Source organism: Mytilus californianus, unplaced genomic scaffold, assembly GCF_021869535.1.
Source record: "Mytilus californianus isolate M0D057914Y unplaced genomic scaffold, xbMytCali1.0.p SCAF_2, whole genome shotgun sequence".
Classification (NCBI taxonomy): domain Eukaryota; kingdom Metazoa; phylum Mollusca; class Bivalvia; order Mytilida; family Mytilidae; genus Mytilus; species Mytilus californianus.
The window spans coordinates 9943469-9969430 of NW_026262668.1; the positions used below are offsets into that span (position 1 = coordinate 9943469).

At 33.2% G+C, this 25962-nt stretch overlaps 2 protein-coding genes across 6 annotated transcripts in view; both read right to left on the reverse strand.

Annotated features, from left to right (window-relative positions):
• Positions 1–4083, reverse strand: part of LOC127727858 (uncharacterized) — a 103335-nt gene extending 99252 nt beyond the window's left edge. For all 5 annotated transcript variants that reach the window (XM_052234978.1, XM_052234982.1, XM_052234977.1 and 2 more), the window contains exon 1: positions 4023–4083. The gene's annotated coding sequence lies outside the window, so the exon portion shown is untranslated. The remainder of the gene's footprint in view (positions 1–4022) is intronic.
• An 11197-nt stretch (positions 4084–15280) lies between these two features.
• Positions 15281–25962, reverse strand: part of LOC127727857 (amine oxidase [flavin-containing]-like) — a 115772-nt gene continuing 105090 nt past the window's right edge. The window contains exon 14 of the mRNA XM_052234975.1: positions 15281–15459. Within this exon, the coding sequence (XP_052090935.1) occupies positions 15301–15459 (159 nt within the window). The 3' untranslated portion in view covers positions 15281–15300. The remainder of the gene's footprint in view (positions 15460–25962) is intronic.

Here is a 25962-nt window from a genome sequence, read left to right on the forward strand (position 1 = left end):
AACAAGTCAACAAACTAATCTGGCATTTTTCATCATAATTGATACAATTCAATACGAGTTTCTGATAACTACTAGCAAGAAAGCAACAAATTAGTAAAACATGTCATTCAAGGGCAAATATTCATACAAAAGAGAGTCTGACGTTATCGTCCAAGTTGATTTATTTGTAGATCTTGTACCGTGCTGCTGGTCATTTTTGCTGTTTACAGTTTCTGTCTAACTACTATGGTTTCCGAAAAAAAACATAAACAAGGGTTAAAATTCGTCTTTCATCATTTTTGTAATTTACAGTTTTTTTTTTTATCTATTACAGTTTTAACGATATTAGCCAAAATTGCAACATTGGTAATTATTATAATTTAAGGATAACAACTCGTATGCCTAGTTGTTCGACAAGTTTGGTCGAAATAGACGGTAGGTAGATCTTGTTATTTTGAACATTTATGCCCGTTAGATTTTCTCTATACATTACGGTTTTAACGATCATGACTGCATAATACTTTCGTTTTACCCTCATGTTCTATGTTAAGCATTGGCAGCAATGTTGGTTGGAAGACGGGATCATCCGACACACTTTTTCAACTAATTACCTTAAGAATGATTGCAATCTTCTTTGGTTCCAATTTGCTCTGTAGTTTCAGAGAAGATTATTTTTGTAAAAGTTTACGAACGACGGCAGACGACGGACACTAAGTGATGAGCAAAGTTCAGATGGATTATACCAAATCAGCTTACAAGAAAAAAGAATCCGGAATAGCTAAAAATGACGGAAATATAAAGTTATCTTAAAAGTTAAGGACAGACATACAATTAACATTGAGAAGGATTTTTGCATGAGAAATATTTGGTTGAGGCTAACTTAAGTAGAGAACAGAAACTAAAAATTCAGCAATTTTTCTATTTGTAAACACGCATAACTCTAGAACTGTTGTGTATAAGTTTTATAACATTTGGTTGAGACAAACTAAAGTTAGAGAACGGAAACGAAAAATTCAGCAATTTTTATGTTTATAAAGGGACATAACTCAAGAATGGTAAAAGTGACGCCACCAAATTTCGTACTTAATCTGTATTATGTATTAATAAAATATAATCATTGTGTATAAGTTTCATAACATTTGGTTGAGGCAAACTAAAGTTAGAGAACGGAAACAAAAAAAATGTACATTATCTTAGTTTTGAGGTAATGAATATTGTGTATAGGTTTCATAATGTTTGGTTGGGGCAAACTTAAGTTACAGAATGGAAACTAAAAATTTTGCAATCTTTCGATTTATAAAGGGGCATAACTCAATAATGGTTAAAGTGACACTACTCAAATTCAACTTGATCTGTGTTTTATCAGTGGAAGGCAAAATTAAACATTGCATTGTATATAGCATTGATTGTAGTTGATTCAACTATAATCATGGACAAAGGAAGATAACTCCAATTTTAAAAATTACTTGAATAATGACATTGATATTTTTAGAAATTACATTTAGCTAAGACAAACTCAAGTTAGAGAACGGAAACGAAAAATTCAGCAATTTTTTCATTTGTAAAGGGGCATTACCATAGAACGGTAATTAAAGTTCTTGTAAGCACTGAATGGTAAAGATTGCTTTAATTTATCAGTAGGAAGTAAAATTGAATATTGCATTGTATAAAGCATTGGTTGTAGTTGATTCAACTACCATTATGCACAAAGAAAGATAACTCCAATTTTCAAAGAAGACTTTAAAATATTTTTAGAAATAAAGGGTAAAAATTGCTTTAATTTATCAGTGGAAGGCAAAATTAAACATTGCATTGTATAAAGCATTGATTGTAGTTGATTCAACTATAATCATGGACAAAGGAAGATAACTCCAATTTTGAAAATGACTTGATATTTAGAAAAAAAAAGAAGAAAAAATTAGCAATTTTTCCATTTGTCTAGAACAGTAAAGTGACGGCACCAAAATTCAAACTTGATCTGTATATTGTGGTAATAAGCATTGTGTATAAGTTTCATAACATTTGGTTGAGGCAAACTTAAGTTAGAGAACGGAAACGAAAAATTTAGCAATTTTTGCATTTGTAAAGGAGCATAACTCTAGAACGGTAAAAGTGACGCCACCAAAATTCAAACTTGATCTGTATTTAGTGGTAATATAAGTTTCATAACATTTGGTTGAGGCAAACTAAAGTTAAGAGAACGGAAACCATCTTTGGGACGTACGGACGGAAGGACGGGCGGACGTACAGACGGACAAAGGTAAAACTTAATGCCCCCTCCGCTACGGCGGGGGCATAAAAAACGTACACAAGTATTTTGGTACAGTCGTGAAATTTCTGGAACAGCAAAATAGTTTTATATTTCATCTTAATAAGTATGCACATGCTTGTGATTTACATCTTATTATTGTGTTTCCTCGTGAAATGTGTAATACAACACAACCTGTGTAAAAAAGTTCAATAAACATGATACATCAATACAATATTAACGACGTTTTGTTTTTCTTTAAAGATGGGTCGTTTAAGAATACTTTGCCTAAAAGTTGAAAGAAGATACAATTTTTAAGGTGCTATCAAAAACTACAAGCCGAAGAAAAGCAGACCTTACCATGACAAAAAAATCAAAGCGCGAATGTGTTAAAAAGGCATTTATCGTATAATAAGCAATACACATGCATGCAGGTGTTCCAATATTTTTAACTAATACAAGATGAGATCCTTTGTCACATGTCAAATATCACCGGTAAAGCCATTATCAATTATGTTTAAACACGTTAACCATTTACCAGTATCATGAATATGAAATATGAAATATGGAATACAATGATTTACTACAACTTGATATAGTTAAAAGGAACATGGTATCATATATTAGATTAAACACATACACTATAAACACCTTGAAATTACAAGTCTTTGTTTATTGTCTCAGAATCGAGAACCATGTAGTCCTATAACATATGACCTCGTGGGCAATATTTTTTGTGTTTTTTTTTACTATCAATGTAAATTTAAAAAAATGGAAATATAAGTATATAAACGTTAAATATTGAATAAAAAATGTGAAGTCATATGTTATAGGACTAGATTATCGTGGTGGATTCCTGAGGAATTGCAAGTTGGTGTCAGGCATCAAAATCTGTCATGTATGTTGCATTCCACAAATTATTATTACCTTAACCGTAAACAATTCTTGCAATAATCCATTAACTTGAATTGAGAAAGTTCAGGTATATATATGTAAAGACTAATTTTCCTCCTTTTTGATAATCAACCATGCAGACTCTGAATTTCACCAGTTAGCTAGAAGAACTGACCATGCATTGCAAATTCGTAGTAATTAATCTAAACAATTCTATAATAATTGTTGTTGGTGCAGAGATCAATATAAAAGTGTGTTCATAAAAAAATTCTAAGACGGAAATTAGCCAGACACTGAGATTGATTCTGATAGATTACATTCAGTTGTCAACGTGACCACATTTGTACCCATGGAATAACTTTGAACTTCAGTATATTATATACATATACATGCAAAAGACACATGCAGATCCTAGGATTATGAACAAGGGACAAACTAGGTAACGTTTAGAGTGAGACATGTAAAAAGTCTTATAATGGTTTACTTTTATAAATTTTGACTTGGATGGAGAGTTGTCTCATTGGCTCTCATACCACATCTTCTTAATATATCTATTTGAATTAATCATATATGAAGCTCTACAATGGGGCTAGGGCCTTGATCCGTCTTTAAGTGCGGCCACTTAATCAGGACTTCTCTCTGGGGTTATTTGTAGTTATGAAGCTCTAGCATTTTAAATCTGAAATTCATTTGGAATGTCGTCTTTATAGTTTCCACTGGTACCTTTATTGTCATATTTAAGCATACATAATTATAATTGTGACAAATACAGATCATAAACAACATCAAATAAACGGCAAAATTTCCTTTCCACCCCTTCGTATATGATGTATGTCTAGGCTTATTCCTTCAATAGGTGGGGTTCATAAGTAATTCTTTCCTGTTTGATGAGGTAACTTACCGTGTCGATTTGATTTAATGTTTTAAACCAATTACTTTCGTTTTTAATACTTCCTATTTGATTAAAGGGAGACAATCTAAAAAATTTAAACATTCCAAAGGTAAATTGACTTAATGTGCGCTAAAATTTAAATAGTTTACTCATGTGTTTATGTCAAAAATTAAAATTAAAACTTTGACAGAAGGGATCTGTTTAAAACCATGACTGTCAATGTGGAACCGTCTAATCACGGTTAAGATAATGTTTTCAATAAGTTAAGATAACATAAGATAATTTTATTTAAATTAATGCACTGTTCATATTATTGTTTATACAAACATTATCAGATGTGCATCCAAAAAAAGGGGGAAGGGGGTAGACAGCGCGGGTAGAAAATATAGTTTTTCTCTCTTAAATCGTTAAAAACTCCCCTAACTATGTTCAGCGTTTTTTTCCTTACCCCATTCCTTGGACCCTCGATCCGTCCCTGATTATGACTATTACCTTCTATTGATATTATTGTGACAAATTATTTTCTTTATTTTATGATTGACAACCCTCCATTAGAGGATGTAAGTAAAGTATTGGTCGCTATACATCCCCAAACAATCAGCAAGCCATTTCCTGTACTGTAAGCTAGTAAAGGCCCCGTTATGCCAATATGCAGACACAATTCAAACAATAATATCGATGGTCTGAGGTATTCGTAAACAATAAACGAAAAAACAATTATGCAACATAGACAATAGACAATATTTATTAGCACAAACACATTTACATTAAATGGTTATGGCATACAGTATTGAGACAATAAACTGACAATAGTTAAATTGACTATAATTATATTAGAGTGACAGTGGTATTCCCAGGGGAAAAAAGACCATAAATATGTGTGTATCGACAGTTAACACATCATTAATGTCCATGTACAAAAAAACAAAAACAAAAATTAGGATACATATTAAAAGAAATATAATTTATACAGATGTTCTCAATAAAAACAATCATTAATATACTTTATGGTGAGTTTTATAATGACTGGCAGACTGCTATTTAAAAGTGCGGTCATATGCCTCAGTGTTATAGTTGACTGCAATTTAATAAAATTGAAATTAAGATTTTTATTAATATTTTGTATATAGGTGTCCCTCAGTGATATAAAGCATGGACAGACTGAGAAGAAATGGTATTCATCCTCAATTTCTTGTCTATTACAGGATAAGCAAATGCGTTTACTTCTTTCGGTGTTGGTATAACGTCCCCTTTCAATTGCTAGGGAATGGGCACTGAGTTTAAGTTTACTGAAAACTGATCTGTCAGTTTTGAATTTACATATATCAATATACGGGGGCCTTTTTCCAATTTTTTTAGTCTTACAAAAGAAATTTAATTTTTCACATTTATGGATAGAACAATTCATAATTTGATTCTTTGTTGGATAGTATTTATGTAATATTTTAAATTAATAGTATCAAAAGTAAGATGGCCAAAACCTAATTTATTTAACCAGTCTTTTACAATGTTAACCCATTTACTTGTTTTCTCTACATTATTAAATATTTTATAGACTAAAGAATTAGGTGAGTTCACAATGTGGTTTAGAAATTTTATAGCTGAAAGCTGAATTTTTAAGTACAAAGGGGTTCTGTTTGTCTCAGCTAGACAAGCTACATTTGTTGTTTTGCACTGTACCCCTAAAATATCTTTAATAAATTTTATATGTAAATGTTCAAATGGATCTGAATCTTTGAACACTTCGCTTTCACCCCATACTTCACTTCCATAAAGAGTGATTGGGACAACTAAAGTATCAAATAATTTTTCAAGCATATTGCAAGAGTTATCTAAAGAAACTGTTTTTTTTAATTTTAAACCAAGCCTTTCTTCCTTTTTCCATAAGAATTTTTTTTGAATGACTTAAATTGCCTGAATAATTTATTGTTATTCCAAGGTAACAATAAGATTTAACAGTCTCAAGATGCTCGTTTTCTACTTTAAAATAATTACAATGGGATTTCCCATTAGAATTGAAAATTATAATTTTTGATTTTTGTTTGTTTACATCAAGTTTCCACAGGGAACAAAATTTAGTTAACTCATTAAGTGCATTTTGTAGTCCTTCTTGGGTTTCTGACATTAGAATAATATCATCTGCATATAATAATGATGTTAGTTTAACATCTCCTATAACAATTGGTTGAGTGTTTGCATGATCAAGGTCATTTACAAGGCCATCTATATAAATATTAAACAAAGTTGGGCTAAGTACATCCCCTTGTTTTACTCCGCAATTTGATATAAATTCATGGCTAATACCATTTTGAAATTTAATTCTGCATTTGTTTTCATTATACATTGATTAAATGACATTAAAAAGCTTGCCTGGAAGTCTGTTTTGGAGTAGGATGTAAAATAAACCCTCCCTCCAGACAGTATGAAAGGCTTTTCGTAGATCTATAAATGCTGCAAAAACTTTCTTTTTTTTTGGTCTTATATTTACCAACAATTGACTTTAATGAGAAGATGTGATCTGCTGTTCTAGCTTTTTCTTTGAAGCCAATTTGATTTTCACTTATCAAATTATTGGTGTTAATGAACTTCATAAGTCTGGTGTGTATAATTTTATTGAATAATTTTCCCAAATTATAAGTCAATGAGATACCTCTATAATCAGATGGGTCAGATTTGTTCCCCTTTTTATGAATTAACGTGATCAGACTTTTGTTCCATAATTTTGGGAAGCTGCCTTTCATAAATACTAGGTTGAAAAGTTTTTATAGGGGTTCTAATAATACTGGCATACCACATTTAATCATTTCATTAGAAATTAAGTCTCATGCTGATGATTTACCATTTTTATGTGTCTTAACTGCCTTTAAGATTTCAACTGGCTGAATTGGTTGATTAAATTCGTTGTCAGAATTGCATGTATTTAGTGTCTTTTTTAAGGCATTCAACTTTTCAATAATTATGTCATGGAATTTATTGTTTTGGATATTAGAAGTACTGTTCATTTTTTTAAAGTAGTTTATAAATAATTCTTGATCAAAATGGGTTTCTTCTTTTAATTCTGATAGAGCATTTAATTTGTTAAGTAAATTCCAAAATGTCTTTGGGTCTTTTTTCATATTTAGTGAAATTCGGTCACAGATTTGACTTTTGTAACTTCTTTCTTCTTGTTTACACCTTCTTCTTAATTTAGATTTAAATGAGTAAAATGATTTCCTGTAGGACCCATTGTCTGGAAACTTATTTACAAGAAAACAGTACTTTTTAACTGTAGTATGAAGGTCATGACAAGAGTCCGAGAACCATGGTTTTTTTATTTTTCTTGATAGGCCTATTCATGATTTTCTTTTGAACAAATTTAGTGGATGAAAGAGCTGTATCACATAATAATGCGTTAAATTTTTCCACAGCTATATTAGAATCGATCTGCCTATCACATACAAAATCATCTAGTCTTTGTTTCACCTGTGAGCTTTGAATGTTTGTAGTATAGCAACCAATTGCTTTGTTATCCCAAATAAATTAACCAGGCAGAGGATCTAATTTTGTCCCTGTGTTTTTACATTTTTGAAAGCAAGTAAGTAAAGAGCAACTGATGGGACAATGATCTGAAATTGTAGTAAACTCATTAACTTTAAAGTTTCCAATACATTCTAATATATTAGAAGACACAAGTGTATAGTCTACAAGACTGGAACCATTATATGTTATACATGTACATTTGCCCATAGGGTCTCCAATAGTTCTTCCATTCAGTATTCTGAGTCCGGATTCTTTACATAAATCAATTCATAATTTTCCACTCCTGTTTGCAGATTTCGAATCAAGATTATTTCTTAAATTATGAGAGTCAATTGAATACTCATTGTCATTTGATTTTGGGAATTTTGCTTCATCAGAGATTACATAGTCAGGAATAGTATTAGTATAGGCATAAAAAATTACCTTGAATTAAAATATCTCCGAGTTGACCATAGTGCTCAATATTCCTAAGCAACTTTGAATAAACTTCATTTATATCTTCTGTACAACCAGAAGAATATTCTGGTGAAAAATATACAATAAAAATATCATTCTTTAGATTAAAATTTTTTTTATCTAGTTGAACCCATACAGCATTGTGGAGCAGGATTTGTTTACCATTCCGGAGCATGAGTGTACTGATAAGTCGTTGAGAGATCAACTTTTTATTGATATACAGACCCCCGGAGAGGGTGAAAAACTGAAAATACAAAATAACACCAATAAGCATACTATTAAAACAACACTTATACAATAAATGTCAAATAGTAGTACATTCACAAAGAAAATGGTTATACAGTTCAATACAAGTAACTCTTGTACACAACACTCATGATGATTCAGAAAAACCTTCGAAATACAACATGAATATATCAGAAAAAGATTGCACACACATAATCTACATAGGCAAGAGAAATGATAGGTTGCATCTGTGCTTGACTGTACTTTTCATAACATGCACGATATAAGTGTGTACGCACGTTGAGACTGTGCGGTACTGTATTTTTAGAAAATTCGAGCGTGACCATTGTCTACATCTATAAATCTTAAAAATAAATCCTAACATGTGGGATTGACAAATAATGAATGGAGTTTAAGGGGAAAATGCACACATAAAAAAATACAAACAGTACTGTTTACCCACAGCGGCAGCATTTACTCATGTCGGGTGTAAATGAACATCAATAATCAAAAATGAAGGTGCATAAAATGTATAATTCAACAATTTGCACAACGATATAAAAAATGAGCACAAACATAAAAGTTAAACTTACTCTAGTGGTGGGTTAAACTCCAAGTAAAAAAAAAACCAACGTGTTGCAGTTTTGACAATAATCGAGGAAATGATGTGACTTGGAGTGAAATGATCAAAAAGGGACGACATGGCCAATTCGGCACTTAGACCAAAACAGTGCAACGAGATAACCGCTAATTTAAAATTTAATGGGGTTCGCGTTGCTCAGTGTATAGTTTTCTGTGTTGTGCTTTGTGAACTGTTTTTTGTCTGTTGGCCTTTTTTTCCTTAATTTTTAGCCATGTTGTCAGTTTATTTTTGACTTTTAAGAGTTTGAATGTGACTGTCCCCGTGGTAAATTTCGCTTCTCTTTTATGACAGACTACAACCACCAACAACAACAACTGAATTATAGGCTTCTGTTTTGAGACAGACACATAAAGCCCCGGAGTGTGGCGAGGTTAAAAGCTTAACTGTCTTCAACCTGAGATATTTTATATAAATAGCATTTGATTGATTGATTGATTATTGGTGTTTTAACGCCACTTTTAAGCGCCACATTTAGGCTATTTCGTGGCGGCGTTTTTATTGGTGGAGGAAGCCGGACGGTGTCCGGAGTAAATAGCATTTGAAACAAAAGAATAAACTGTAAAATGTTTGCTTTGATTTGATTTCATATATAAATATTAAAAGAATTAAGGCTTGTTTGACTCTGGTGTTTGTTGTTTGATGACAATACAGTGGGATTTGCTCCATTTTTTTGGGGGGGGGGGGGGGGGGGCTCTTTGGGTAAGTGCTCGCATAGGCGGATCCAGGGGGGCCCGGGCCTCCCCTTTCGTGGGAAAAAGAGTGGTTGATTATATAGGGAATCACTGAAGCATGACTGGAGCCCCCCCTTTAGGTCAGTCAGCGGGCCCCAACTTATGAAAAGTTCTGGATCCGCCACTGACAACTAATCCCCATGGATGAGATGTTGTTATTCTGATACATGTACAACAACGGCGCGTGACCAAATATTATTGACTTACCAGTACTGGTTCTCCACAAACTAAACTAATCAGATTCAGCATACAACAGAGCTCCACATAAGAATTCACAAATGGGTTTTTTATGTAATTGAGTGAAATAGTTTTTTCAATTGCATTATTAACTCCAATTCACCCTTCAAGCAAATATCCAATTGGGTTTTTCACCACCAAGCTCTTTAATGTATTGGGGTTTTTCGTCATCAAAATATTGAATTTAGGCATGTTATAATGAAATTATATCAAACCGAGATGTTCATTCATGATTTAAATATGTTTCTTTCATTATATATGTGATGGCTGTTTTATTTGGTTTATACCTTGAAGAGCACTGAATTGTTCGTTTAATTTGAGTCTGGTTTGTTTTAACTGTTCAGCCAGTTTTGTATTTTCTCTCAAATTTATATAAACTGGTGTCACTAGTGGGGCATGCAGTAACTAATTACCTTTCTAGAGCACATTCGATCACCGTTGATTAGTCATATGGAGATGAAACCTGTGTTTGTCATACTAACAATATTTTTGTTAAGGAGCGTATAGTCACCCTAGATGCATGGTTTTCTGTCTGGATGAGCTCTGCATGAACCCGTGCTTCCAAGGAACGTTTCCTGATAACACTAGTTGAGTCTAGTTATCATAACTATCCCTCAACTATCAAAAAGAAGGTGAAATATGGAAATGGGGAATATGTCAAAGTGACAACAACCTCACCAAAGAGCAGATAACAGCCGAAAGCCACCAATGGGTCTTCCATGCAGCGAGAAAATCCCGCACTCAGAGGTGGGCCTCAGCTGGCCCCTAATGGGGCTGAATAGTGAAATCTGTGTTTTAAATTAATATTCCTATAGTAATGAACATAGAGATGTTCTCGCTCGGACACACATTCCATGAAAACATGCTTCTAATCAACATTTTTTTTTATTAATCTTATAAAAACGAATGACAGTTGATTCTGGAAATTTAGACGAAATTTAAAAGGCACCTTTTGTGTGTATTTCATAAGAGACATATAATACGGAATTATATGTCATTGGTTAAATGCAAAAATATGTCATATCAAAACAATGTTTTAATGAAAAGAATATTCTATAGAATAAAACGATTTACGGACACTGAGTGATATTCTTTGGCGTGAGGCGATGATTTCTATTTATCTAGAACTTATGGCCATTGCAATTAAAAAGAAGAAGTTTGATATATTCCTCGATGTTTGGCATTAATCAAAACAATTGTAAATTACTACCGGTGAGTGGTTTGTGAGAATAGATTAGCAATTGTTTAAGTACTTATAATACCATGGAAATTAATATTATTTAGTTATGATTATTTTATCAAACTAGAGATCCGTTTGTCATTTTTTTTTATTAAATGTGCTAGTTTTCCAAGGGACACCTGTGTTGACTACCCTCTCCAAAAAAAAAATATTTAACAATGGCAAAGTCAATTCTTTTGTTTTTGGTACATGTATGTGAAAAATCTCCCCCCGAAATAAATCAGATTAAAAGTTAAAGTAGCAAGTGCACAACCTCCTGTCCCATCTATAAAAGAATCATTGCAAGTTTCTGTGAATTCCGTCAATTCATTTTAAAGGAGTCGCGGTAATCTGTATTCATAAGCCTAGTTAGAGGGTCTAGTTGACAGAGGCCTAAAACGTGTTTAGCGACAAAATGTGACGATATGTTAACAAAATAGGATATACAAACAAAATTATATTCATTAGCACAAAAAAAAAAAAAACACACACACACACACACACACACAAACACACAAAAACCCCAGCTTAGTACAAATAATTTTTCTTAAAATCAATATTCGCACTCAACGGACAGGCGATTGCAAAAACAGCATCTTCTAATTGCGTATTCGATATGAACTATACTGCATTGGCCCTGTTATTCCTGATTGATAATTCCTTCAGTCTGTCACATAACCATATAAAAGTAACAAAGCAACAACTTCATTTTATTTTGGGTTATTTACGAAAGGACAAGTTAGAAATGAAAAAGTGAGATTTGTTTGAACAAGTATAAAGTTGAGGTTTCAAACTCTTTCACTCCAAAAGCTTGGTTGGAGCAAGGAGTTTATATGAGAAGGAGACAGGACGAAAGACGCTAATTACACATAAAATGTTACCGCCTTTTCTGTAAGTGGGTGTTAATTAGTTGAGATCGATTCGGAAGCAGAGGGAGACTTTGTCCTAATTACACATCCGAGTAAGAACGGAAGCACCCGAAGTGTTATAAACCGACCGAGATTTTACAAAATAAGGCTGAGATCATGGCTCAATTCTCGACAGTATATATATATATATAGCCGTAATTACTTACAAGAAGTGAAGGTTTGGCCAGGATTCCAGACTATTAAAAAATACACACCGGATGTTTTCTGTTGACGTATTTCATTCATCATTTGATCATGGTCGACGATTTTTTTATAAGCGATGCCTAAGTGTTGGAGCTCGAATAAGAATTTGATCCAGAGATATTCTGCATCTGCAAGACAACGACTCAGTCGACCTGAATTGTTTCGTAAAGGATGTATATATATATATATATATATATATATATATATATATATGGAATTAAAAGTTAAAACATAAAATATTTATAAAAATGTGCAGGAAAAATGTGCGTAAATAAAAGAATAGACACGCTTTCCTATCGTGGTATATCTATTAACAAATTGACGTATTTTTTTTATATATATTACAACCGTGCATGGCATGAAAAGAGTATTGATTAAGAAGAAATCTACACATGGTATGTATATTGTCGGGGAAGAAACATATATAGATAGGTACCAATCTACATGCCTTGCAATCCTAGTATTAATTTACAAAATGCATGTGTTAATTTTCTGACTTTTTCCCGTTTTATTAAGCCATTGAAGAACTGGTTTTAACAAAATCTTAATTAAACCCAGTGTACAACAAGGTATTGATTTGGCGTGGTCACATTGAGAATTTTCAAAAATTAAAATTGTTATCATATTTCTTTTATTTTTTTTATTTTTGTTTTTTGTTCCTTTGCTTTCAGTGAAAGCCCGTCAATTTAAAGAGAACCAAAATCAAAATATTGGAAAATAAGATGAACCGATGCAAAAACATTTAATTTTGCACAGAAACTATTTTAATGAGAGAAAAAAAAACCTGTCATGTCCTGATGTCTACCCGGAGATAAACTGAAACTTTTTTGTGGTTCTCGGATAAATTCCTCTGTATCAATAAAATTAAATCGCTACGGTCGCAACCGGTCACTTTAACAAAGGAAACATCACATATATCTTTCGAGGATATAACCTACCATTTCCCATTCCCAGGAGCCAACATCGGAGGTGAAAATCTAAGCAGCTATGCCTATATCTACAGCCTAACGCAATGAGAAACAAACTTTTCGCTGGCTCTCGATACATTTCTCTTCGTCTCAATTACAAATATTCGCTCCGGTCGCAGCCGGTCACCGTAAAGAAAGTACCTCACATATTCCTCTTTTTTCTATAATATTACCTACCAATTATCATAGGCAGCGTCATACATCATACAGGTGAAGAGAAAATCACACGGACTGTTCGCGGTAACAGCCTGGTACACCAGAGGACCGTATTAAGTGGGTGATAAACATGTCGGTTTCTTTATATTTTTTATCATTTTCCTCTGCTCGAATTGCTATCCTGGGGATGCTAATTTTATATCAAGCATAGTGTTCACTCTCCTTCTAATATAACCTCCTTGGTGGGAGTTTGTTGTCTGTGGTATAAATAAATTGAGATCAAACATATCTGGAATATGATAGCCAATGACCAAACCATGTAATCCAGTTTGATTGGTTTTCAAAAACGGCTTTAGTTCGGAATTATCAAATAAGAATATATCTTAGAATTTTGAACTATTTTCAAACTTGCTACACAAACAAATAATCATGATTAATGTCAGTTAAATTTCTTCACATTTGAATTTCGACTTTAGCCAGAAAAATAACTTTTAATTTAAAAAACAGCACCTCAGAATTGAATATCCAGAGTGGTTGGGCTCCTATCTAGAATGTTGTAATGTTACCTTACGGGAGAGAGAGAGAGCATAATAGACAAATGAATATTTTGCATTGAACAACAGTTACATTAACAATCCATGACAGTTTCTATATCTTATACAACAAGACTTAGGTAAAACCATTCATCTTTATTTAACAATTATCTGATCTTGTATGTCAAACAGGCATTTAAGTTCACGATTGCATTTCTTTTTTTAAAGAAAGCAACTTGTTTGTGTAGTATTTAATACAACGTGCTAGTAGAGCATTTGCATTATTCACGTATTTGCTGGCGTATCCGTATCGACGTATCGTATAACACGTATATGAGGAAAGGATAAATTAAGTCAAGTTGGTCCCGATGAAGATATTTTATAATGCATTTGATTTTAATTTAGTTTTAATTGAGGTCGGGGCTAGATCATTAATTTTATACAAATCTGCCCGATACGTATAAGTCGATCCGTGCACGTATCCAGATACGTGAATAATGAAAATGCTCTATTAGAGCTGTTGCAGAACTCACGTATCGAGGACGTATCCGTATATGACGGAACGTATATGAAGTATTTGTGAATATGCTAAAATGAGTATTACATGTATTCGTAATATACACGATTTTGCATTCCCTTGTCTTTACATGAAGGAGTGAAGTTATGTAAAAATAAGACGTGCCACTCGATAAGTGTAGTAACTGTATTAAAGTAGTATTTCGTTGAACTTTTTCACGATTAAAGCGAAGTTTGAAAAATTCCTGAATAGGCCGTTTGAATTCTATATCACCTATAATGAATTATCAAAAATCAGATTTTTAAACTACATTGCTTATTTTGCATTTTATATCTTTCTTTGTTGTGTACGAACTATGACAATTAATCTCAGAATGTTTGCTTGAGTGTTTTAGTCGTCCGCTATTAGGTCTTATGCATAACATTTTTAACAAGGTAAATAACAGTAATTGAGAAAACGAGTTGACCGTGGCGGCAACTGTCCGATGTTCTATTCTTAATTCTAAACAGCATAATTTAAATATGAATGGAGATTATCTTGGTCAAGGGTATTGCATTTGTATTTTAGTGAATGGTACTGCTAAGAACAAATGAATGGCTGTTGTGGTCAGACTGTTAAGTAAGAAATCATAATAGAGACCTAATGAATAACTTCGTTAATGTAAAAGAATCCAAACGAGAAAACTAAAGTGTATATAAAAGTGAAATTTATGAGAGAAAAAAAAAACGATCTTACATGTATGATCAACATGTTCTTCCCAACTTAAATATATTATTAAACTGCTTCACCGAGCGCAGCTGGATACGACCGCAGAGGTCAAACCCTGAACAGTTGGGGCAAAAATGGACACAATATTTAAGCTTGATAAGGTCTGAATTTGGATTGTAATTAAATATTTGACACATTATAGGTTTCTGACACAGACTAAGTGTAATGTTTTTTTACCCCCCCCCCCCCCTCCAAAAAAAATATTATTTGAAGAGAATTTTCTTTTGAGGAAAAAAATTGGCCCCCCCTCCCCTTCCAAAAAAAATAATTTTGAAGAAATTTTCTTTTTGTAAAATGTGGTACAAATTAAGAGACATCCATACACTTAAACACAAGTTATTGTCTGAAAACAAGAAAAATGCCTTTTTGGCCCCTAATCCCTGAACGGTTGGGACCATCACCCCCAAAAACAATCCCAACCTTCCTTTTGTGGTATTGAACCTTTTGATTAAATTTCATAGAGCTCCATACACTTAAACTTAAGTTATTGGTTGGAATCCAAATGTATGATTTGAATGTATATTCAATTGAAGATTTCTTGCTGTTGTGCAATACACTGTGCTGTTTTGCAATACTTAGTAAATCTGTTTTCAGGCTACATACAAAGAATTAGCAAAATAAATTGTGACCCCCCAATTTTTTTCTTTGGAAAATTGACAATTTCTTAAATCTTGAGGAAAAAAAATTGACCCCCCAAATTTTTTTTAACCCCCTCTCCAAATAAAAAATAATATTTGAAGAGAATTTTCTTTTGCGGTAATAAAATTGACCCCCCCCCCCCAATTTTTTTTTACCCCCTCCCCCCTGTTCCAAAAAAAAATTATTTTGAAGAAATTTTCTTCTTGTAAAATGTGGTACAAATTAAGAGACATCCATACACTTAAACACAAGTTATTGTCTGAAAACTAGAAAAATGCTTGTTTTAGACCCTTTTTGGCCCCTAATTCCTGAACGGTTTGGGAAGTTACCTCCCAAATGAATCCCAACCTTGTACTTGTGGTATTGAACCTTGTGGTACAATTTCAGAGCAATCAAAATACTTGTACACAAGTTATTGTCCTGAAACTAGAAAAATGCTTGTTTTGGCCTCTTTTTGGCCCCTTATTCCTAAACGGTTGGGACCATCACCCCCAAAAACAATCCCAACCTTCCTTTTGTAGTATTGAACCTTTTTGGGTAAATTTCATAGAGATCCATACACTTAAACTAAAGTTATTGTCCGGAATCCAAATGTATGATTTGAATTTATATTCAATTGAAGATTTCTTGCTGTTGTGCAATATACTGTGCTGTTGTGCAATATACTGTGCTGTTGTGCAATATACTGTGCTGTTGTGCAATACTTAGTTAATCTGTTTTCAGACTACATACAAAGAATTAGCAAAATTAATTGTGACTCCCAATTTTTTTCTTTGGAAAATTGACAATTTCTTAAATCTTGAGGAAAAAAAATTGACTCCCCTAAAAATATTTTTTAACCCCCTCTCCAAATACAAAAAATAATATTTGAAAAGAATTTTCTTTTGAGGAAATAAAATTGCCCCCACCCCCCTTTTTTTTTTACCCCCCTCCCCCCTTTTCCACAAAAAATTAATTTTGAAGAAATTTTCTTCTTGTAAAATGTGGTACAAATTAAGAGACATCCATACACTTAAACACAAGTTATTGCCTGAAAACTAGAAAAATGCTTGTTTTAGACCCTTTTGGCCCCTAATTCCTGAACGGTTTGGGCAGTTACCCCCCAAATGAATCCCAACCTTGTACTTGTGGTATTGAACCTTGTGGTACAATTTCAGAGCAATCAAAATACTTGTACACAAGTTATTGTAATGAAACTAGAAAAATGCTTGTTTTGGCCTCATTTTGGCCCCTAATTCCTAAAAAGTTGGGACTATCACCCCGAAAAACAATCCAAACCTTCCTTTTGTAGTATTGAACCTTTTTGGTTAAATTTCATAGAGATCCATATACTTAAACTAAAGTTATTGTCTAAATGTATGATTTGAATTTATATTCAATTGAAGATTTCATGCTGTTGTGCAATATACTGTGCTGTTGTGCAATACTTAGTAAATCTGTTTTCAGACTACATACAAAGAATTAGCAAAATAAATTGTGACTCCCAATCTTTGGAATATTGACAATTTCTTAAATCTTGAGGAAAAAAAATTGACCCCCCCAAATTTTTTTCAATTTAACCCCCTTCCAAAAAAAAAAAATAATTGAAGAGAATTTTCTTTTGAGGAGAAAAACATTTTTTTTACTTAATTCCTGAACGGTTTGGGCAGTTAACCCCCAAATGAATCCCAACCTTCTACTTGCGGTATTGAACCTTGTGGTACAATTTCAGAGCAATCAAAATATTTATACACAAGTTATTGTCCTGAAACTAGAAAAATGCTTGTTTTGGCCCCTATTTCCTAAACGGTTAGGACCATCACCCCCAAAAACAATCCCAACCTTCTTTTTTTGGTATTGAACCTTTTGGTTAAATATCTTAGAGATCCATACACTTAAACTTCAGTTATTGTCCGGAAACCAAATGTCTTCGGACGACGCTGACGCCGACGACGACGAACGATACCAATATACGACCGCAAAATTTTTTTGCGGTCGTATAAAAATAAGAAGATGTGGTATGATTGCCTCCACAAGAGACCAAATGACACAGAAATTAACAACTACAGGTCACCGTACGCCCTTCAACAATGAGTAAAACCCACACCACATAGTCAGCTAAAAAGGCCCCAAAATGACAAATGTAAAACAATTCAAACGAGAAAACTAACGGCCTGATTTATGTTCAAAATAATGAACGAAAACCAAATGACATACAGCAACAATTGACAACCACTGAATTAAATGCTCCTGACTTGGGACAGGCACATACAGAATACATGTTCATCGATGTCAATTCCAAGTGATTTGAAAGAATGAACATTCTCAACACAGGTTTCATTTATAGTAATAAATAATTTTGATAGTTGTGTTAGTCTTTGTTTCGAACTTAGTTGCATTCTCTTCATTTCCTGTACAGCATTCAAATCATTTTGCAAAGTACTGTTTACATTTGCAATGTTATAAAGTATCACCAGTCTATAAATCCATGTTGGATGATTTAACATGAAGTGGTAAATTGATTTGAATTCGAATAACTACGAACCTAAAATACACACTTGAGACACTCCATATTTTGCAAACTTTCTATCAGATCTATATTCGCGCATTAATTTTCTTGTGCTATCAGATATATATAAACTTATCCAAGTTATCATGTGTTCTCCGATATGATAAAGTCTGAGATTTTTTAAAAGTATATCATGGTTAATAAGATCAAAAGTCTGACAAAAATCCAAATAACACGGTACCAACTATTTCTCCATTAACTAAATATGATAGCCTTTCATCAATTAGTTAGGTCAGAGTAGTTTTACATGAACGACCTCGTCTGAAACCTGACTCAGATATATGTAGTATTTTACTCTTTTTTTTCAGGAACTCATATAATAATGTGTTCATCCACCCTTTTAAAACATTAGAGAGTATTCAAAACATATTTTGGACGATAACTGAATTTGATTCCCACTTATTGTATGCAAAAAGTGCTAACTGGTCAAGTTTTTCAGTACACAAAAAGTCTGAAAAAAATAAAATCCTAATTAGTTTTAACCGCACCCTTATTTTCTTTTTTCAGTAACTGTAGACCATGTTTGATGTAGTCTAGGATTTAACTTTTATTGTCAAATTGGGATAATATTTTTTTCGTTTTAGAAGAAGAAAAAGAGAAGAAGAAGAAGATGAGATCAGAAACAGATATTAATATATCAACATTCTCTTCATTAAGTAGCCAAATAATTTTTTGGCTAGGAATCAAGCGCATAAAGTTAGGACAGAGTGAGTTAATCATGGAGTACATGCAGTTTCTCCTAGTTAGATGATGTGCATGAAAATAAAAATAAAAAATCACCAATTTCATTTGAGGTGCACCTGAGACATACTCTGTTTTGTCGAGAAATACCTTGATATCTACCTTGTTCAATTGTTGTATATATTTATTCTGTGAATAATTGGTGATGAGAGAGATTATTAGCCACAACTGGTGAAGCAACCAAAACTTAAAAAAAAACATCATAGTTGTATCATATTATGTACGTTTGGTAGTAATTGGTTTTTTACATGATTCATATCGAATATTTTGGTCAAGCTAATTTTGTGAGAATACAATATTTTCTGGTTTCATTACTCCAGAAATCTTCTTTATATTGTCGACTTTCTGAGAGGTGAAATTTTGTCTAACCATAAATTCTCCAAATTACTAACAATTTTGATCTTTCATGAATTGAAATTGATTGTTTCACTAATGTGACTAAAACATTATACCATCCACTATAGTGCTCTTTTCCTGTGTCAAATTTTGAAAATATTACTAACAACTAGTCCGAAAAGCCTATTAATATATAATTGTCAAGATATTTTAACTCGTCAAATGTTTGTTTTTAAAAGGTCTCATATTTAGACTTAAAATTTGGATTGTTTCCTTTCATATACAATTGAAGGGTCATCTTCGGTATGGTTAAACTTGTCAGTATAAAGCTAAATCGAAAAAAGTTTCTAGCAACATTTTATAACCCCATGTGACTTATACTAGAAAATAAAAATTTCACCAAATTACAAAACAACTATGTTTTATCTAAATACTACTCATTTTTTAACTAATTAATAGTTACCAGGCTTAACAATCAATGTCCCTTAGTCAGTGTTCATTGTGTTTTGTAAATATTGATAGTTTTAGAATCGTCGTTTATAACTAATAGTTCGTTTGTTTCACAGTTGTAAGATAAACCGCTCGGTCTATTGATACCATCGTCTGCTGTCAGGACAATGTCATGTTTCTGTCCATCATTAGATATTCTATGTATATTGTTTGATCCATTTCCTGCTACATACACATCACCACGGTCATCTACAGCCACATCACGAACATCTTTCATGTCAGGACTGCTGTATATCTCACGTTCTTTGCCATCCGATGTTACGACGTATACTTTATCACTATCAATGTCTGTACAATAGATATCACCATCTTTGTTGGCACAGATATCATAAGGTTTAAATGTTGTATGTATTGTATTCAGAACTTTACCCTTGATATCCACTATGGTTAGAGTGTTGTCTTGATTATTTACCCAGATCTTATCCTTCACACTGGTGATTCCATTACATAGTCCTTCAACTTTAATTATCCCACCAGGCTTTAATGTTGTCAGGTCAATGATCTGGATACCTTTATCATATACAGATACTAAAGCATGGTTGTTGTCATACAAGGTAATACGTTGCAGTGAATAATCAAAATTAATTACCTTGGGTTTGGATCCATCAAATTTAGAAACATAAAGTTTATCCTCACTGTTATCACCAAGGAGTAACTTATCACCAGGAATTAAACAACCTATAAAAATAATCACTTCATCACCTAATTTCGTGGTCTGGAAAGAATGTGTCAAAGACAATTTTCTCTTGTCTCTGACCAGAAACTGACATTGTTGATCAGTATTTAGAACAGGCGTTGGTACTTGGACATTATCTACCGTTATTGTACCCAAGTCTGGGAATAATTTCTTTATGTTGGACTCTGACTCTGAAGGATGATATGCTAGTATAGGAACAGTTGCTGTTTGAATTTCTCTGATTTCCAATTCTTTTCCGTGGGTTTTTGCATCTAGAAATTTTACCACCTGGAATAAATGGATTTCTGATGCATGCTGTTTTAGTGATTTCAGATCACTTTTCCATGTAGACAGCGAGTCAGTGCTGGACCGGGCGCTATCTTTATTTCGAGCGACCATCTCAGTACAGTATTTATACTGAGAATTAATGTCTTTATGTATTTCTGCTTCTAACTTATCTAAATGAGCAACTATTTTCTGTTTGATTTCCGATACTCTTTTCTTGATATTATTTCGACTTTTTGACAAATCTCCTAGTGTTGCCTCAGTTTGACTAAGTATGTTCTCTGTAACTTGCCTTAGATCGTCCATCCTTCTCTCTAATTCAGAAATAGCTGTACCATCGTTCACACTTCTAGCAGCTTTTTCAATTGAAATGATAGACTTGCAATTCTGATGTGATACAGGTACACATGAATCGCAGATCACTTTGTCATGTTGACAACAGAACAGTACAATCTTTTGATCGGGGTGATTTTCGCAGTTTTTTGACAAGTAAAGAAGAGAAGAACTGAGTTGTTGTATCTCTTTCATTGGTACTACCTTGTGAGGTGGGGACATCTTTTCATGAACTCTGGCACATGCTTTACATACAAGTTCAGTACAGTCACTGCACCAGGATATGGCTTGAACGTCCTCGTTACCACGCTGACAACCAGCACAGAATTTACTGTCCGCCATACTGTAAGAATAGAAATATGCAGTACTAGGATGATAATTATGGTAATCTTTGGCCTCAAATATTCTATAAAGAATGTTCAGTTAAATATAGACATTAATATCATTTCATCTTATGGCATTTGTGGAAATTAATAACTTTAGGTTTTTTTAAACAAGCTTTTTTACTCTGAAATGCATCATCTGCTTATCTTATAATGACCGAGTAATAACGAAAATATCTAAAAGTTGTATCTTCAAGAAGAAATGGTGATTTGATAATGATGTTAAATCTCAATATAACACAATTAGAGCTTACAATAAAATGCTCCACTGGGGCGCAGCTTGATACGACCGCAGAGGTCGAACCCTGAACAGTTGGGGCAAGAATGGACACAACATTCAAGCTTGATACAGCACTGAATTTGGATTGTAATTAAATATTTGACACAGCATAGGTTTCTGACACAGAATGAATGTGGTCTAAGAACTTAAAATTTTTTAATTTACCTATTCAAACCATATCATTATTATTTGTTTTTATATATAAATCAGAAATAACCAATTTAAAATGGAAAATTTTAAAGAAAAAAAAGGAAAAAAAATCCCCCCCCCCCAATTTTTTGAACCCCCTTATGATTCATAAACCCAAACTCAATCCTAGCCTTCCCTTTGTGTTATGGTACCTTGCAGTACAATTTCAGAGAGATCCATACACTTGAACACAAGTTATTGTCTGGAAACTAGAAAAATGCTTGTTATTTTGCCCCTTTTTGGCCCCAAATTCCTAAACGTTTAAGGCAATTACCCTCAAACTCAAACTCAGCTTTCCCTTTGTGATATGGAACCTTGTAGTACAATTTCATAAAGATCCATACACATACACACAAGTTATTGTCCTGAAACTAGAAAAATGCTTGTTTTTTGCCCTTTAATGGCCCCTAATTCCTAAAATTTTGAGGCAATTACCCCCAAAACCAATCCCAGCCGTCCCTTTGTGGTATGGTACCCTGCAGTACAATTTCAGAGAGATCCATACACTTGAACACACGTTATTGTCTGTAAACTAGAAAAATGCTTATTTTTTTGCCCCTTTTGGCACCTTATTCCTAAACGTTTTGGGCAATTACCCCCATACTCAATTCCAGCTTTCCCTTTGTGATATGGAACCTTGTAGTACAATTTCATAAAGATCCATACACTTGAACACAAGTTATTGTCCTGAAACTAGAAAACTGCTTGTTTTTTGCCCCTTTTTTGCCCCTAATTCCTTAAATTTGGAGGCAATTACCCCCAAAATCAATCCCAGCATTCCCTTTGTGATATGGAACCTTGTGGTACAATGTCAGAGAGATCCATACACTTACACACAAGTTATTGTCATGAAACTAGAAAAATGCTTGTTTTTTGCCCCTTTTTGGCCCCTAATTCCTAAAATTTGGAGGCAATTACCCCCAAAATCAATCCCAGCATTCCCTTTGTGATATGGAACCTTGTGGTACAATGTCAGAGAGATCCATACACTAACACACAAGTTATGTCTGGAAGTTACAAAAATGCTTATTTTTGGCCCCTTTTTCGCCCCTAATTCCTTAACTGTTGGTACCATAAACCCCAAAATCAATCCCCACCTTCCTTTTGTGGTATTGAACCTTATGGTAAAATTTCATAGAGATTCATTCACTTAAACTAAAGTTAGAGTGCGAAAACCAATGTGTCTTCGGACGACGACGACGACGACGACGACGACGCCAACGTTATACCAATATACGACCGCAAAATTTTTTTGCGGTCGTATAAAAATCTCCACACTAAATCACACATTTGGATGATCGTTTCTGACATAAAAGGACAAGGTTCACCCATGCCAAAATTTCAAATGCATCATAAAATATATAACATCATAAATGGGTCTATTTCAAACTCGTAATGTTAGCCCGAATAAATCTCTTTTTAGAGTACGTACATTATATACTCAAAAGTATGAGTACATTCCGGTTATGTTGTCAAAATATAATGATTTTGTCCAATTTGTGGACCTAAATGCTTCAGAAAAGGTTTTGCCGCCACCTAGGATCCCAAATAGTCTGCAGCCAAAATGTGCCAATATTGATATTAAATCCCTAGACAGAACACTTTTCTGGATCAAAGCTTGTGGCCAAAGTTATCAGTGCGAAAAACTTATAAATTTAGAACCATTGGACAAAATCTGACGTTATAATGTATTTACTTATACATTATCATTATACGTAAGGACAAGAGATATGGTGAACCTTCAAGTTGCTTCTCATTTAGATTTTATCTTTATACTAAACGTTGATATCAAGAATGAGGAAGGGGAAAATGTTCTAAAAACAAGCGGCTCGAAGGAGTGTGACAGCGATATTTTCCTCTTTGTTTTATTTCGTGGAAATTCAAACTTTATCTAAAAGCAAGCGACTATTGTTTTCGAAATTGTTGGCTTACATATTGAGAAGTTAATCCATTTTAATCCTAGCATTGTCTGTTTCTTGTTATCATATATATGTTTTTAATTGCATTAAAGTTGTTTGAATCATTAAGTGACAAATTTCATTATTACATGTAGTTATGATTAAGTAAGATTACGTAATTCATATTAGATCGTTTCTATGTAAATGGTCAGTTGGATACCAGCGGTCAAGCTGTACGGACGCCGTGCATTTACAGTGACATTCATTGTGTTAAGTATAGAACATTTATTGGAATTACCATTTGTTTTATCTTTTTTGAATATTACCGTTGAACTTTTATTGTAATTAATGTATTGCACTATTGAAGAAGTTATATATAAACCATCGTAAAGCTTAACTTAGTTTTGTTGACTTTAGACAGTGACTTTCCCCCAGAACTCTAAATATAACAGGAACGACGAAAACCCCTGTTATAAATTGTTGGAGGTACCCGGAACAGTTTGCTTAGTTTCACACTTATCAGACAAACTGTACACAAGATCATACCAACTCTCTACAACTGTATAATGGATTACAAATTGAGACACAGATTTAATTGGTGGTGTCCACCTGATCTTAGAAAGAAGTGCAATGTGAACAATCGGCCATTTTTCGTAGAAAACGGTTATAATCTAGAACGATCGGATTTTCTTCGTGTTACAAATTCAAATATCGATAAAACAGTGAGATGTTTCCGCTGTGGACAATCAGGACATTTTTATAAACAATGTTGTGCAGAAATCAGAATAAAATCATAGAAAAAGCTAGACAGAGATTTCGAAAGACTTTCCTTATTTATACAGCGTAAAAGTTGTGAGAATCTTCCTTTCTTCACCTTTGACGATGCAGAATTTCGTAAAGCAACACGGACAAATTCAATACTACATTTCCAGGTAAATTTACTTCAAACAAGTCAAACCCAAATTTTGAAAGAAAAAGTGAAATTTGAATCAGTCGTTGATTTAATAAAAGATCAATTGAAAGAAAACAGAAAATCGCTCAGACAGGAAATCGAGTTTCTTAAGCAAGAGAATAAAACATTAAAAACCAAGCTCCAGAAAGCAATTTCTAAAAGCACAGAACTATCGCGAGAAATAGAATTTCGGAATCTTGAAAACGATAAATTGGAGAGAACAATCGGAACGCTCTACATCAAAATATCAGGCTTGGACTTTTCAGAACTAGCAAACCAAAAGAAGATAAAAGATTTAACCACTAGTTGCAGGAAATTAGAAACGGAAATTAACGCTTTAAGAAATGACTATTGTGACTGCAAATTTCGAAATCAATCGCGGTCAAGACAGAATCAAAATAAAGGACAAAATGTAAACCACGATCCATCCCGTGGAAGAAGAAGACAGTATTTTTATTAGACTCTGGGACAGAGTCTTTTTCAAATCGGAGGGAATTTGTGACAGCGATATTTTCCTCATTGTTTTATTTCGTGGAAATTCAAACTTTATCTAAAAGCAAGCGACTATTGTTTTCGAAATTGTTGGCTTACATATTGAGAAGTTAATCCATTTTAATCCTAGCATTGTCCGTTTCTTGTTATCATATATATGTTTTTAATAAAACCAAGCTCCAGAAAGCAATTTCTAAAAGCACAGAACTATCGCGAGAAATAGAATTTCGGAATCTTGAAAACTCTTGTGACTGCAAATTTCGAAATCAATCGCGGTCAAGACAGAATCAAAATAAAGGACAAAATGTAAACCACGATCCATCCCGTGGAAGAAGAAGACAGTATTTTTATTAGACTCTGGGACAGAGTCTTTTTCAAATCGGAGGGAATTTGTGACAGCGATATTTTCCTCTTTGTTTTATTTCGTGGAAATTCAAACTTTATCTAAAAGCAAGCGACTATTGTTTTCGAAATTGTTAGCTTACATGTTGAGAAGTTAATCCATTTTAATCATTTCTTGTTATCATATATATGTTTTTAATTGTATTATTTGTTTGAATCATTAAGTGACAAATTTCATTATTACATGTAGTTATGATTAAG